The sequence below is a fragment of the Amblyomma mixtum genome, chromosome 7, assembly GCF_055824585.1.
Source record: "Amblyomma mixtum isolate Tamu chromosome 7, ASM5582458v1, whole genome shotgun sequence".
In the NCBI taxonomy this organism is placed as follows: Eukaryota; Metazoa; Arthropoda; class Arachnida; order Ixodida; family Ixodidae; genus Amblyomma; species Amblyomma mixtum.
In genome coordinates this window covers 126,680,480-126,695,711 of record NC_143018.1, presented here as the reverse complement: position 1 = coordinate 126,695,711, position 15,232 = coordinate 126,680,480, and the positions used below count along the sequence as shown (strand labels likewise).

Here is a 15,232-nt window from a genome sequence, read left to right as displayed (position 1 = left end):
TTTTCAGCGTACAATAAATCTTTCCACAAAAAAAAGGTTGCAGTGTGGAAGCAGCTTAGAAACTCTCGGCTAAAGCCTTTCGCTTCAATTCACCCAACCTGCGAAGAGCGCTTTCACTTGCAGACACTGGCTGTCGACTTGCCCTTAACTCTGCTAGGCTGAGCCTGCTGTGAAGGGTAGCATCAGTTCTGCGTTCATTTCTTTCAGCATCTGTAAGCAAATCATTAACATCAAAATCTCCTGCATCCAAGCATATGTTATGTAGAACACAGCATGATATAACAAACTTTGTTATTTTATCCACAGTTGTGAATTCTACATAACGGAGCTGCCGAAACCTTTGCTTAAGCATGCCAAAGGCATTTTCAATAATGACCCTAGTTGCTGCATGGCGTTGGTTATAGGCAACTTTGGCTGCTGTCATTGGCCCATAGTGTTTGTAAGGCGTTAACAAGTGCTCCCTAATGGGATAGGCAGCGTCACCCAGAATGTGAAATTTGTTCACTTCACACACTGTTGGCAAGTCTTCATGCACTGGAGACAACCTCAGAACTCGAGCATCATGCACTTTGCTTGGTGGCCCGGTGAACACATCCAGAAATCTCCCTCTTGCATCACATATGCCTTGCATAGTGATCGACACTTGATCATGTCTATTGATGTAGGTTGATCTGATCTTGTTGCTTGGGCAGCGTATTGGGATGTATGTTCCGTCAATGCACCCAATGACATTGGGAAAGCCTGCAAGCTGGAAAAGACGAGAGAGCTACAGTTACTAGGGAAAAGGTAGGTCTTCTGCAGAGTTGATCAATGTACATCTCAAGCATGGAGCTATAACCTTGTGGCAATGGGAGAACACAGCCGACATAGAAGCAGCATGTGGTACTTTTCATTTTACTCTGATACCTCCATTTTAAGGCAGTGTGCAAATGTAAGCAAAACCTAACGGTCACTACTTCATGCTTCTGAGCATTTTCTATTGGCTACAGTTTAACATTTAATGAAGTGTTTTCTTTAAAGCTTGAGTAAAAAGCTAGAAAATGCAATGCATGAATGATTGCAGCATTTAATTTGATGTGTTATGATTGAAAAAAAAAAAGCCTAAAATTATGGGCATGGCACTAGTCAATCGGTTATTCTATGCTTAAGAGGAGCCTGAGAGAGATTTAAACACTCACATTCAGGAAATCTTTGGCCAGTGCGTGCTTGTCGGATGAGAAGTGAATTACATTCGGGGCTATCTGGCACAGGAAATCCAGGACCCTGTTGATGACCACTAGCTGGGTCGACTCTGCCATGTTGAACAGTGCAGAGCACTCACGCATCGATGCCTTGTTGGCTGCATACCTGTTAAATAAATTGCAACGCGAATGATTATAATTTATCAAACCAGCTTAGATCAAACATTCTTGCAGTTATCAGATGAACACACAAGAGAATAGAAAAGAAGACACTTCAACAAAGCTGTTGGAGTAAGCCGTGCTTCTGGTATTCAGTCTTACACGTGGTCTTGCATAAGATGTTTTTAACGTGTCCTCGCATGCCAAATACCCGCCACGGTGGCTCAGTGCTTAGGGGCGCTAAGCCTCTGAGTCGGAATACCCGGGTTCAAACCCGGCTGCGGCGGCCGCATTTCGATGGAGGCGAAACGCAATGCATCCGTGTACTGTGCGATGCCGGAGCCCTTCACAACGGTGTCTCTCATAGCCTGAGTTGTTTTCGACGTTAAATCCCATGAACCAAACCTTGTATGGCAAATAAAAACATACTGGGTTCTAATAACAGGTTTCAGCATTTTTTTTTCTCAGTACTCTTTTCAACTGCATCAGTGGAATAAATTTACACAAGTTACAAAAGATTAATGTTCAAACGCAAACGTACCGTATAAATAAACTGTAAACACGCCTAAATACAGATTCAACTGGAACAAACGATATAAAAAACAAGTATGAAGTGAATGCAATACTGAGGTTGCACATTTTCTTGTTTTCTATTCACGAACCGCCTGTACTACACGTACACGCAGTTCAGAGAAGTGCTACATATAATCACGCGCATTATGCGCGTGCCCGCCAAACGTATCACTTTTTTGGTGTTTAAAACGAAGCTCACCAGAGAAAGGAAAGAATGTGCTCCTCTGGCGTCTTTGCTGGAGAACCGCCATGGTGTCTATCGGATGGAAAGAAGTCCGATTTCTCGAACCTGCCAATGAGGTCATAGCAGACCTGGCGTCTCAGTCGGAAGTTCCTGCGGAACTGTAAAACATCACCGCATATGACTGATCAATTGGGCAAGCCGGATTGCAGCAGCTAATGGGGCCCTGGACTAAGGGCTCCATCCACTGGGGGCTATATAACGCAAGCTCTATTCATTCATCATTACATATCGGCACATACACGAACGCAAATTCTTACCTCTTCTCCGGAGTAGTGTTGCACCACTATGCAGATGTAATCCTGAACCTTTGGTACACACGGAGGAACGCTAAAGAGTTCTTGAAACACTGCCCTGTGAACAGCGCCGTCGTCCTCGTCCGAGCTGCTGCTGCTGTAGTCGCTGTTGTGATGCCCTAGATGTGACAGCAACACAGATGGCGTACCCAGCGCAATGGTTCGTCTTCTTTTCGACATTTCGCCTCACAGAGCCACACAGCAGGGACGTTTTAAGTGCCTCTAATACCTAAAGCGCCTAAACTTGCTTCTACGGATGCGTAAAAACTGACGCGTTAGGCCTCGCCAGACCGGTCGTGGTGTGCCGTGGCTACCCTGGCTCCCTGGCTTCGCATCCGTCTCCGCGAAACGGCGGAAGTGGCTCTGTCACGTGAACACATCTCGGGGCCGCATGGCGGGGCCGCTCCGACTTTTTTCTCGGAGCGCCTCAGAGCGCTCTGAGCTGGAGGCGGGCGCTCTGAAAGAACCAGCCGAATGTAGTCACAGCGCTTGATTTCGACCAGCCGAACGTGCGGCTGCATCTCAGAGCGCTCTAGAGCGATCTGAAACGACCAGTCGAAGACACCATTAGTATAGTGGCCATTCTACTTCCGGCCACTGGCGTGTACGGACGCAGGATCATGAGCTCCCACGGAGCGGCGACAGCGGCCATCGATGGCCGCGGAAACAGGTTCAGTGCCGAAGACAAGGAGTATGAGATCTTTTTGCCTACCCTGCCGACCGGACGTGTTGTTCTAAACACAGTTTTTTTGCACGGAGATGTGCGTGTGAGACCTTACAGGGTCGAAGACTTCAGGGACGCCCTTGCCAACACTGGTGCGCTCCCCGACGTCGTGGCGTTGGGGGCGTACCAGGTAAACCACGTGTGGGCGGTAACCTTCAGCAGCCCAGAAGCTGCGAAGAAATTAGCCGCCTTGAAGGAGCTTGAGGTAAAGGGACGCCGGTGCATCATTTTCGACCCCGAGGATCAGCAAGTAAAGCTGCGCCTGCATTGGATGCTGCACGGCGTCGCTGACGACGACATCCGGACTGCTTTCGCGGCGTTCGGAAACGTGACCGAGGTGACGCGGGAGCGTTGGCGCGTTCAAGGAATGAAAGAGAAGGGATCCACCACAAGAACAGTGCTGCTCAAGTTGAAGCCAGGTATGAAGGTGGACGACCTGCCCCACCAGGTTCGAGTCGCCGGCGAGTTGGCTCTCGTGGTGGTGCCCGGGCGGCCGATGCAGTGCCTGCGTTGCCACGGCGCGGGTCACGTTCGTCGCGACTGCAAGGTTCCCAGGTGCTCCAAGTGCAGGCGCTACGGACATGCGGACGAGGACTGCGTCCGTACCTACGCGTCTGCGACCGGGCTCGGAGGGAAAGGAGACAGCGGGGAGCTGATGGACGTCGCGGAGGCTGAGGACGCAGCGAGGGGTACCGACGAGTTGGGCAACCTCCCTGTGTCGCTGGACACGTCGGCGACTTCAAGCGGCGACGCCCCCCTTGCCAGTGGACCAAGACTCCAGCCACCAACGGGAGACTCGCCTCAGTCAAAGGAGGCGACTTCAGTGGATGCAAAAAGCCCACCAGTGCCCACGGACTTTGCAGCGAAGGAGTCGACCGAGGGTCACCGGCAGAACACCGGTGGCCGTACGACCACTGTGGCTACGTCAGGGAAGCGTCCGCATGGAGACACCAGCCACGACGGCGACAAGGAGGCGGTGCCCAGCGTAGAGGAACCACCAGCAAAGACGCCTCAAGCAAGGCGGGCCTCTTTTCGGCCGCGCCCTAACCTTGCGAGCGAGAAGCGCGCCAGCGACAAGGCGCCTTCCGAGCAGGGCCAGGTGCTCGCTCAGGATGACGCCGGCGGCGAAGGCGGCGGTGGCGTCTAGCCATGTGCTGGACGCGAGAGGTAAGCACCATGCTTTCGGTCTCTTCTTCTTATGTAAAAATGGCTCCTGCATCTCCGCTGAAAGTCACCTCCCTGAATGTTAGAGGTCTGGCAGGAAAAAGAAAGCAAGGCCAGCTTTTTCGGCTTTTAACGGAGCACGGCATAGATGTACTGGCCGTGCAGGAGACGAAAGTCGACGGCGAAGAAGAGACCGGGAGAATGGTGCAACGTTTCACGTCCTCGTTTTTTGCTGTCGTTAGCCACGCTGTAGGCACATCGGCTGGTTGTGTTCTCTTTCTAAAGAAGTTGCCGGGGCTAGAAGTGCAAGCTCATTTCTCTTGTGTGTCGGGCCGGTGTGTCTTCCTTGACTTTCGATTGAATAACATCGAGTGGCGGATTATTTGTGTGTACGCGCCAAATGAAGCAGAAGAAAGGGCGCAGTTTTTTTACAGCATCGAAGAACGCCTTCGTTGTGACAGACAGCTGATCGTCCTAGGCGATTTTAACTGTGTTCTTAGTGCGCGAGATAAGACAAGCCCTCGACCGTTTAGAGATGCAAGCACACAAGTGTTATCGCGAATGGTTGAGAACTGGAACATGGAAGATGTAGCAGAGTGTCTTGAGGGAACGCGTGCAGTAAAGCTCACACACTTCCAGGGTTCGAGCCATGCACGGCTGGACCGCATTTATGCATCCGTCGATGTCTTACCTGAATGTAATGGTTACGAAGTTGTGCCAGTATCTTTTTCAGACCATTGTTTAGTTAAATGTTGTTTTGGGATGGTAAAGAGAGGGAATTCTTTTTCATGGGAAATGTGGAAATTCAATAATAAACTCCTGCAGGATGAACTGTATACCCGTATAGTAAAAGATGAAATTGCAAAAATAGGCCCCGGTAAAAATATGCACATATGGCAACAGTGGGAGCTGTGTAAAGAAACTATAAAAATTAAAGCAATAGAGAGGGCTGCCTGTATACGGTTTCAAGAAAAACAGAAAGAGACAGAGTTAAGGAAGCTGCTCCATAGGCTGCTTCAACAGGAATCTCTAGCGCCGGGGAAATGGACGGAAGATGTAAGGAAAACAAAGCAAAAACTAGAATTGATCGAACAAGAACGGTATCGGGGAGCGTTAGTGAGGGCAAGGGCAGAAGACATAGCTGCAGGGGAGGCGCCATCAAAACGAGCACTGGGGTTGGAAAAAGCAAACGCTGAAAGGAACCACATCGACAAAATAGAATGGGGCGGTGTCTTGTCGGCAGACAACGACCACATAAAAGCAGCTTTCAACGAGCATTACCAAGCGCTCTTCGCATCCCACACGGTAGACACTATCACATTTAAAGATCAGTTTCTGGCGGCGATGCCGCGTCTTGGTGATGACGTAAAAGAGAGATTAGAAGTGGCTACCACTGAAACAGAAGTGGAGCATGCAATCGCCAGTTTAAACCCCGGTAAATCGCCGGGACCAGATGGGCTCAGCGCGCGTTTTTACAAAGATTTCAAGCACGAAATTGCCCCTATCCTGAACGTTATCTTTAACGCTGCCTACACAGTAAATGCACTCCCTCCGTCATATGGGTCATCCCACACGGTGCTTATTCCTAAAACGGATCAAATAGATAAATTACGACTGGTTACAGCTTACAGACCCATAGCACTTACAAACGTTGAATATAAAATTTTTATGAAGGTTTTGGCTCGGAGATTGCAGACGGTGATTAAGGATATAGTTGGGCCACACCAGACGTGTGGGATAAAAGGGAGGTCAATAATGTCCAATATTCACAAGGTGCGAAGTGTTCTTGAGTGTTGTGATGACTCGAATGGTCGGGTGGCCATTCTCCAAGTCGACCTCGAGAAAGCTTTTGACTGCGTCGATCACGAAATTTTGTTTTCTGTTTTGGACCATGCGAATGTAGGGTCAGTTATCCGCAAGGGCGTAGCCCTGGCGTACCGAAACTGCACGACGAGATTGATCGTAAATAAGAGTCTGGGGGCCCCCATTAGCGTGCAGCGTTCGGTGCGACAGGGCTGCCCTCTCAGCCCTCTTTTGTTTTGTATATACATTGAGACATTGTGTATTAAAATATTGAACAATGACAACGTTAATGGGTTTAAGTTACAAGCAGCCGAGGTGAAGCTGCTGGCGTACGCGGATGATGTTGCAGTTTGTACGGTGGACCATGAGAGCATAATCGAGGCTGTCAAATGTGTCCGTGAGTTCTCTCAGGTTACCGGAAGCGGGGTGAACTGGGCCAAGTGCCTTGGGTTCTGGCATGGACGGTGGCCATCGAAGCCTGAACACTTTGCAAATGTGACGTGGGCGAAAACCCCAACCAAGTACTTAGGCGTCGAGCTTGATGGTTACCGCCAAAGCGAGCAATATTGGCAAGAACAGACGAAAGCGCTACGGGAGAAAGCGGAGAAGTGGAAAGGTGCCAACTTATCGATTTTCGCCAGAGCTACTGTATGTAACCTTTTTTATATCAGTAAACTTTGGTTTGTTATGCAAGTTTTGCATTGTTCGCGTGTAAATGTACAGAGGCTCCACAGGATTTTCGCCGTCTTTGTTTGGGCTGCAGAATGGGAACGCTGCAGCAGAACAAACTTATTCCGTCGGGTGAAAGACGGTGGCTTGGGACTTGGACACCTCTTTTTGCGGCAAGTGGTCAACCGGTTTTTGTTTTTTCGCGACGTTTCCGACCCTTTCTTGCGCACTGTCTGCCAAGTTAGGCTGCGACGCCTACTGCCGGAGTTTGTTGTCTCCACCGAAGAAGTTACGTGTGGTATATTCGGCTATTACAGAGAGGTCGTCGCAAGTGTTAGATTTCTTTCAGTGCGTTTTTCTAACGAATATCTGTGTTGTGTAAAACGGAAAAAGCTGTACCACGATTTATGTGACACTGTTTTGCCACAACCTTTGTATAGAGCCTTATACAGTGGAGGCCCAGGCTCAGACGTCTTAAAGAGAGTAAAGAAAATGCAGGTGCCACCAGGCGCTAAGACCTTTTTCTTTAAATTACACACCGGAACGTTGTCAGTAAAGAAATTTTTCGAGGGAAAGGATTTATTTTTACCTTGGGGTTCGCATTGTTTAATCTGTAAGCAGCCGGAAACAATAGACCATGTTTTTTTACATTGTTGGGAAGGGGTTTATTTTTGGGATGTTTTGCAACGGACTATGAAGAAAGATTTCCCCCTAGATTCGCATGGCATTCGATATTTAAGCATTGATAATGACGACGGGGTTCCATTTGATTTAATTATGCTCCTGGGTCTCCACTGTATATGGCGCTCCAGAATGGCAGGCTATCACTGTGACAGGGAAGCGCGCCCTGCCCGAATTTATTTCCGAGAGTGTATGGACTGGTTTGTCGCTATACAAAAAGCGGCTGCGGAACCTCCCGACTGGCTCTCAAGGGTAGAGCCTTTGTTGTCTTTGCGGGAGTTTTAATGTGACGAAGCCAGCCTGACGCTGGCTGAGTATGTCTTTCAATGTGTTCATTGTCCTGTACTATTGCTTTTGTGATTTGTCTGTTCCTTTTTTTTTTCGTGAAGTGTTGTTTTCCAAAGCCAGGAAATAAAGAAAAAAAAAAAAATTAGTATAGTGGCCAGTATCCCCGCCTGTCACGCGGGAGACCGGGGTTCAATTCCCCGACGGGGAGCTTACTCTTCTTTTTTACTACCTTTGGCCTTCTGTGTCTTTAACTAAGCGACGGTGCGCCTGTGTTTCTGTCTCCTCGTTAGTATAGTGGCCAGTCATTCTACTTCCGGCCACCGAGCGTGACGGACGCAGGATCATGAGCTCCAGCGGAGCGGCGATAGCGGCCCTTTCCAGCCGCGGAAACAGGCTCGAGGACAACGAATGTAGCGACTATCAGATTATTCTGCCAACTTTGCCCACCGGACGCGTTGTTTTTAACACGTTTTTTTTGCACGGCGATGTGCGGGTTAGGCCACACAGGGTCGAGGATTTCCGCGACGCCCTTGCCAACGTTGGTGCGCTCCCCGACGTTTTGGCGTTGGGGGCGTATCAGATCAACCATGTGTGGGCTGTCACCTTAACCAGCACAGAAGCAACAAAGAAGCTGGCGGCGTTCAAGGAACTGGAAGTTAAAGGTCGCCGCTGCCTCATCATCGATCCCGGAGACCAACAAGTGAAGCTGCGACTCCACTGGATGTTGCACGGCGTGGCAGATGATGGCATCCGGACGGCCTTTGCGACTTTTGGGAACGTGACCGAAGTGACCCGGGAGAGGTGGCGAGTTCAAGGCGTCAAGGAGAAGGGGTCCACCACGAGGACGGTGCTCCTGAAATTGAAGCCGGGCATCAAGGTAGATGACTTACCGCACCAGCTGCCAGTCGCCGGGGAATTAGCCCTTTTCGTTGTGCCTGGGCGGGCGATGCAGTGCTTACGCTGTCGAGGCACGGGACACGTCCGCCGCGAATGTAAGGTGCCCCGATGTTCAAAATACAGGCGCTACGGACATGAGGAAGCTAACTTTGTGCTCACGTACGCTTCGGCCGCGGGACCTGGAACGAGGGAGCGGTCGGCGGAGCTCACTATCGACGTAGCCGAGGCAGAGGAGGCGGCAAAGGGAACCGGAGAAGAGCGTACGCAGGCACGGGAGACAGACTCGCCGGGAGACTCCGCTCGAGACACCAATGCTGCCAGCGATGCGGGGAGGAGTGACGCTACACCTGACCTCCCTAGGTCAGACGAAGAGACGACACCTCAGCCGGCAGACGACATGGAGCAGGATAACGGTGAGGAGCACCCGGACACCAGCGGTACTCGTTCGCCAAGCGTCACAGCCCCAACCAAGCGACCCCACACACAGACCGATCTCGAAGGTGGCAAGGCAACAGTCCCCGGTGTCGACGAGCCGCCAGCGAAAACAGTCCAACCCCGGCGTTCCACACTGCGTCCGCGGCCAAACCTTTCTTCGGAGAGGCGTGCAGCGGACAAAGCGCCCCCGCTGCCAGTTCAGCCGCTCGCACCAGACGGAGGCGGTTCCAACGACGGCGTCTAGCCGCGCGCTAGACGAGGAAGGTAAGCACCATGCTCTCGGTCTTTTCACCCTTTATGAAAATGGCGCCTGAAACCCCTTTGAGTGTAGCCACGTTAAATGTCAGGGGATTGGCGGCCAAAAAGAAGCAGAGCCAAGTACACCGCCTGCTAAGTGACCATGATATCGACGTGCTTGCCGTACAAGAAACAAAGGTTGATGGGGAGGAAGAGACCGGGAGCATGGTGCAACGTTTCACGGCTAGATTTTACGCCATTGTGAGCCACGCGGTAGGGACATCGGCTGGGTGTGTATTGTTTGTCAAAAAGCTGCCCGGACTGATTATACAGGCTCACTACTCATGTCTGTCAGGACGGTGTGTTATAGCCGATTTTGCATATTCCAATGCTGAGTGGCGCATTATTTGTGTGTATGCCCCTAACATTGTTGAGGAAAGAGCAGTGTTTTTCGAGAATGTTATGCAGCAGTTAAGTACGGAAAGGCAGGTTCTAATGCTGGGCGATTTCAAATGTGTACTGAATGCTCGGGACAAAACCAGCACACGCGGCTTCAGAGACAAGAGTACTGATGTGTTGTGCCAGTTAACAAGCGAGTGGAATATGGAAGATGTGGCTGAGTACCTGGGGGGAGCGCGTGCCGTACAGTACACGCACTTCCAAGGTTCGAGCCACGAGCGCCTTGACAGAATTTACATGTCGCTGGATTTGATTCCCGTATGTAATAAATACCAAGTTGTGCCCATGACATTCACGGATCACTGCTTAGTGAAATGCGTATTCGGCACCAGAAAACGAAGGAATGCATTTAGCTGGGAGTTATGGAAATTTAAAAACAAATTGCTCAGTGATGAAGCCTTTAGACGGGTTGTACTGAATGAACTCATTAAAGTGAGGCCGGGCACATTGTACGGTATCTGGAAGCAATGGGAGATGTGCAAAGAACAGATTAAAATAAAGGCCATTGATAGGTCCAGTTGTCTGCGGTATCAGGAGAAAATTAAAGAAACCCAGCTAAAGGCTTTGCTGGAAAAACTACATGAGCAAGAATGTAAGGCACCCGGCAAATGGATAGAAGATATTAGGAAAATAAAAGAACAGCTTGCGTTGATGGAAGAAGACAGATACCAAGGAGCGTTAGTGAGGGCAAGGGCGGAAAGCTGGAACATGGGCGAGACGCCCTCGAAAAGAACACTGGCATTGGAAAAGGCTCATGCAGAGAAAAATCATATTGATAAGATTGCATGGGGCGGCATGCTATCGTCAGATGACGAACATATCAGACAAGGCTTCTTCCAATATTATCAGCAGCTTTTTAACAAACAGGAGGTCGACATAAACGCGTTAAAAGAAATGTTTCTTATGGCTATGCCACGACTAGACGAGGATACGAAGAAAAGATTAGAGATGCCAATCACAGAACTCGAGGTCGAAAAAGCAATCGACAGTTTAAATATGGGAAAGTCGCCTGTGCCAGACGGCTTAAGTGCAGCCTTCTATAAGGGGTTTCAGAACGAATTAGCGCCAATATTGACTGCGTTGTTCCAAGAAGCCTACGAAATAAACAGATTGCCGCTGTCATACGGGTTATCTCACACTATTCTAATTCCCAAGACAAATAACGAGGAAGCGCTCCAGCAGGTCACATCTTACAGGCCAATTTCCTTGACTAATTTCGAATATAAAATATTAATGAAAGTGCTAGCAAGGAGGCTGCAGTCAGTAATTCAGGTATGCCGCCGCGGTGGCTCAGCGGTTATGGTGCTCGGCTGCTGACCCGAAAGACGCGGGTTCCATCCCGGCCGCGGCGGCTAGAATTTCAATGGAGGCGAAATTCTAGAGGCCCGTGTACTGTGCGATGTCCGTGCACGTTAAAGAACCCCAGGTGGTCGAAATTTCAGGAGCCCTCCACTACGGCGTCTCTCATAGCCTTAGTCGCTTTGGGACGTTAAACCCCAATAAAACCAAAAAACCAAAAGTAATTCAGGATATTGTCGGCCCTCATGAAACGTGCGGGATAAAGGGGAGATCAATTATGACTAGCATACACACGGCAAGATCGGTTGTGGAGTGTTGTGAACTGACTAATGAATGTGTGGCCATCCTCCAACTAGACCTCGAAAAAGCATTTGACTGTGTCGCCTACGAAATTTTGCTCAGTATTCTGGGTCACGCGAATGTAGGTTCCGTAATTCGAGAGGGCGTGGCCATGGCGTACCGCGGCTGCACTACGAGATTAATTATAAACAAGAGTCTGGGGGCCCCCATTCGGATGCAACGTTCGGTACACCAGGGCTGCCCCCTCAGTCCCCTTTTGTTTGCCATTTGCATAGAGACACTATGTTTGAACATTATTAAGAACGAGGCTGTTCAAGGTTTTAGGTTGCAGGCAGCTGAAGTCAAGTTGCCTGCGTACGCGGATGAACTAGCGGTGTTTGCTGTGAATCAGCATAGCATACGCGAGGCTGTTGTGTCTGTTGACAGTTTCAGGAAGGCAACCAGAAGTAAAGTGAACTGGGCAAAGTGCCAGCGACTTTGGCATGGGGGTTGGCCATCAACCCCAGATCTTTTCGCAAATGTGACTTGGGTAACTATCCCCCCAAAATACCTAGGAGTGCCACTAAATTGCTACCGGGACAGTGATGCATATTGGAAAGAAAAAGCGAACGAACTACGGGAAAAATCAGACAGATAGAAGGGGACACATTTGTCAATCTGTGCGAGAGCGACGGTGTGTAATTTGTTCTTTTTAAGCAAACTGTGGTACGTCATGCAAGTGTTGCACTATTCTCGGGCAAATGTACAGAAGATACATCGCATTTTAGCTGTTTTTGTTTGGTCATCGACCTGGGAACGGTGCGACGGACGAATTTGTTTAGACGTGTGAAAGATGGTGGCCTTGGGCTAGGACATCTGTTTCTGCGCCAGCTTGTAAACAGGTTTTTCTTTTTCCGAGATGTGCGTGACACTTTTTTGAGAACCATGTGTCAACTAAGGTTGACCCGTGTTTTGCCTGATTTTGTTGTGGGAACAAATTATTTTTCCGGAAGAACTTTAGGTTACTTCAGAGAATTTGCTGATAGCGTTAAATTTCTGGTTGTGCGTTTTTCGAGAGAATATTTAAGTGACGTGAAGCGGAGAAAGCTATACGCAGATCTGTGTGATGTTGCTTTTCCAGTGCCATGTACAGAGCTTTGTACGATGGAGGCCACGGAGGGGATGTTCTGAAAAGAGTAAAAAGAACGCAAGTACAGCCAGGAACTAAAACTTGTTTCTTCAAGTTACATACGGAAACACTATCAGTTAAAAGGTTTTCAGAGGGAAGGGGTTTATTCCTACCGTGGGGTTCGCATTGCCTAATCTGCAAGTGTCCCGAAACAATAGACCATGTGTTTCTTCACTGTTGGGAGGGGCTGTTTTTTGGGGACGTTTTGCAACGAACAATTAAAAAAGAGCTGCCGCTTCATCCCTACGGTATCAGATATTTGGCAATTGAAAACCTGGACGGGTTTCCGTTTGATCAGGTAATGCTCTGGGGCCTCCATAGTATATGGCGCTCCAGAATGGCGGGGTATTACTGCGATTCTGACGCGAGACCAGCCCGCATGTATTTTCGGGAAAATGTACGTAGATTTTTGGACGTAATGAAACTACAAGCATGTGTACCCGATTGGCTACCCAGGATGGAAAATTTGGCTCTGTTGAGAGAATTTTAAACTTGACAAGGCCTGCCAGGAAGATCTGGCAGGTTGCTGGTTTTCAGTTTGGTGTATGTAGTTTTTGTGTTGTTTTCTTGAAGGCAATAAAGAAAAAAAAAAGTATAGTGGCCAGTATCCCCGCCTGTCACGCGGGAGACCGGGGTTCGATTCCCCGACGGGGAGCTTACTCTTCTTTTTTACTACCTTTGGCCTTCTGTGTCTTTAACTAAGCGACGGTGCGCCTGTGTTTCTGTCTCCTCGTTAGTATAGTGGCCAGTATCCCCGCCTGTCACGCGGGAGACCAGGGTTCGATTCCCCGACGGGGAGCTTACTCTTCTTTTTTACTACCTTTGGCCTTCTGTGTCTAACTAAGCGATGGTGCGCCTGTGTTTCTGTCTCCTCGTTAGTATAGTGGCCAGTATCCCCGCCTGTCACGCGGGAGACCAGGGTTCGATTCCCCGACGGGGAGCTTACTCTCCTTTTTAACTCCCTTTCGCCTTCTGTGTCTTTAACTGAGCGAAGGTGCGCCTGTGTTTCTGTCTCCTCTTTAGTATGGATTCCATTTCCGGCCACCGAGCGTGACGGACGTGCTATCATGAGCTCCGTTGGAGCGGTGTCAGCGGCCCAGCAGGGCCGCGGAAACAGGTTTTTTGCCCAAGATTCCCAGGATTATCAAGTTGTACTGCCGCAATTGCCAACAGGTGCGTCCGTTTTGAATACCGTCTTTCTTTCACGGTGATTTGAAAGCCAGGCCTTTTCGTGTTGAAGACTTTCGCGACACGTTGGTTCTTCTCGAAATGCTCCCAGAAGTGCTAGCTCTGGGGGCGTTTCAGATGAACCACGTGTGGGCGGTCACCTTCAGTAGCCCAGAAGCGACGAAGAAAATTCTGGAAGCTGGCGAAGTGAAAGTGAAGGAAAAACGATGCCTTGTCATTGACCCGGCCAACCAGGATGTGCGGCTGAAACTGCATTGGGTGCTGCATAACGCCCCGGACGAAGATATTCGTGATGCGCTGGCCCCATACGGGAAAGTAACCGACCTGTCTCGGGAGTGCTGGCGCGTTCAGGGCATTGCTGACAAGGGTTCTTCTACCCGCACGGTCGGCCTTAAACTGAAGCCCGGACTGACTGTCGAGGACTTGCCTCATCAAGTACGTATTGCTGGAAGCAATGCCCTACTAGTTGTACCTGGTAGGCCGCCGTTATGCCTAAGGTGTAACAGTCGAGGCCACATCAGACGAGAGTGCCGAGTGCGGCGCTGCACATTGTGCAAGCGCTACGGCCATGATGAGAGCAAGTGTACTCGAACGTACGCCAACGTAACAGGACTGGGCGCAAGCAACGAAGTCCAAGCTGAGCATCTCATGGACTAGGCCGTACGCAGAAGAGGCGGCTGGTGGCCCGACTGTACCGCCTGCTCAAGACTCCACTGGACCGCTTCCTCTCGCGAGAGAAGAGGCACAGAGTGCACCAGCAAAGGAGGCTAAGCCGGGGAGCGCTTCAACGTCCACCAACGACTGCCCCGAGAGGGTGACTAGCGCCTTGCCTACTGCAACCGTCACGCAACAGGGGACTGAAGACGTTGTGATGTCGAGCGTCGGTGCCACGGCAGCGAAGCTACTTCACGACGACAGCGGCAACGAGGCGCACGACACCAGCAAAGAAGTCGGCGGGGAGCCGCCTGTGAAAACGACGCCCACCCGAAGATCAACACTGAAACCGGCACCCAAAATTCCGCCCCAGCCTCGGCCCGAGCGGATGCCGTCGGCGCTGCTGCCGACGTGACCCGCGGCCAAGTGAGTGTGTCGGGCCTGCCGGCGAGCGACAATGGCTAGTGTAGGGACGCTTTCTTGCGGCGACTTAATTAGCGCCGCTTCAATGAGCCGAAGGGCGCAAGCGACTGTGCAAGTTGTTGGAAATGCGAATAGTGCCGATAGTGAAGGGGATACTGTGTGGTTCGAATGCTTTTTTAAGGAAAGATGGCAGTCAACCTAGAAACAAGTTTACACGTCGGCACGCTCAACGTGCGCGGCTTGTCTAATCGTACGAAACAGTACCAACTTAGCCGACTTTTTATGGAGTGCGACTTAGACATAATTGCTGTTCAAGAGACGAAAGTTGAAAGCGAAGAGGCAACGAACCGCATGGTGGAACCTTTCAGAGCGAGATATTATGTGTGCATTTCT

General features: G+C 50.2%; 1 protein-coding gene across 1 annotated transcript; it reads left to right on the top strand.

Moving 5' to 3' along the window:
- The first annotated feature begins 3,070 nt into the window (after window positions 1–3,070).
- On the top strand, window positions 3,071–4,321 carry LOC149337526 (uncharacterized). The gene has a single exon (XM_089554440.1). It carries the CDS (start codon window positions 3,071–3,073, stop codon window positions 4,319–4,321), a length of 1,251 nt encoding a protein of 416 aa, XP_089410566.1.
- Window positions 4,322–15,232: the final 10,911 nt, after the last annotated feature.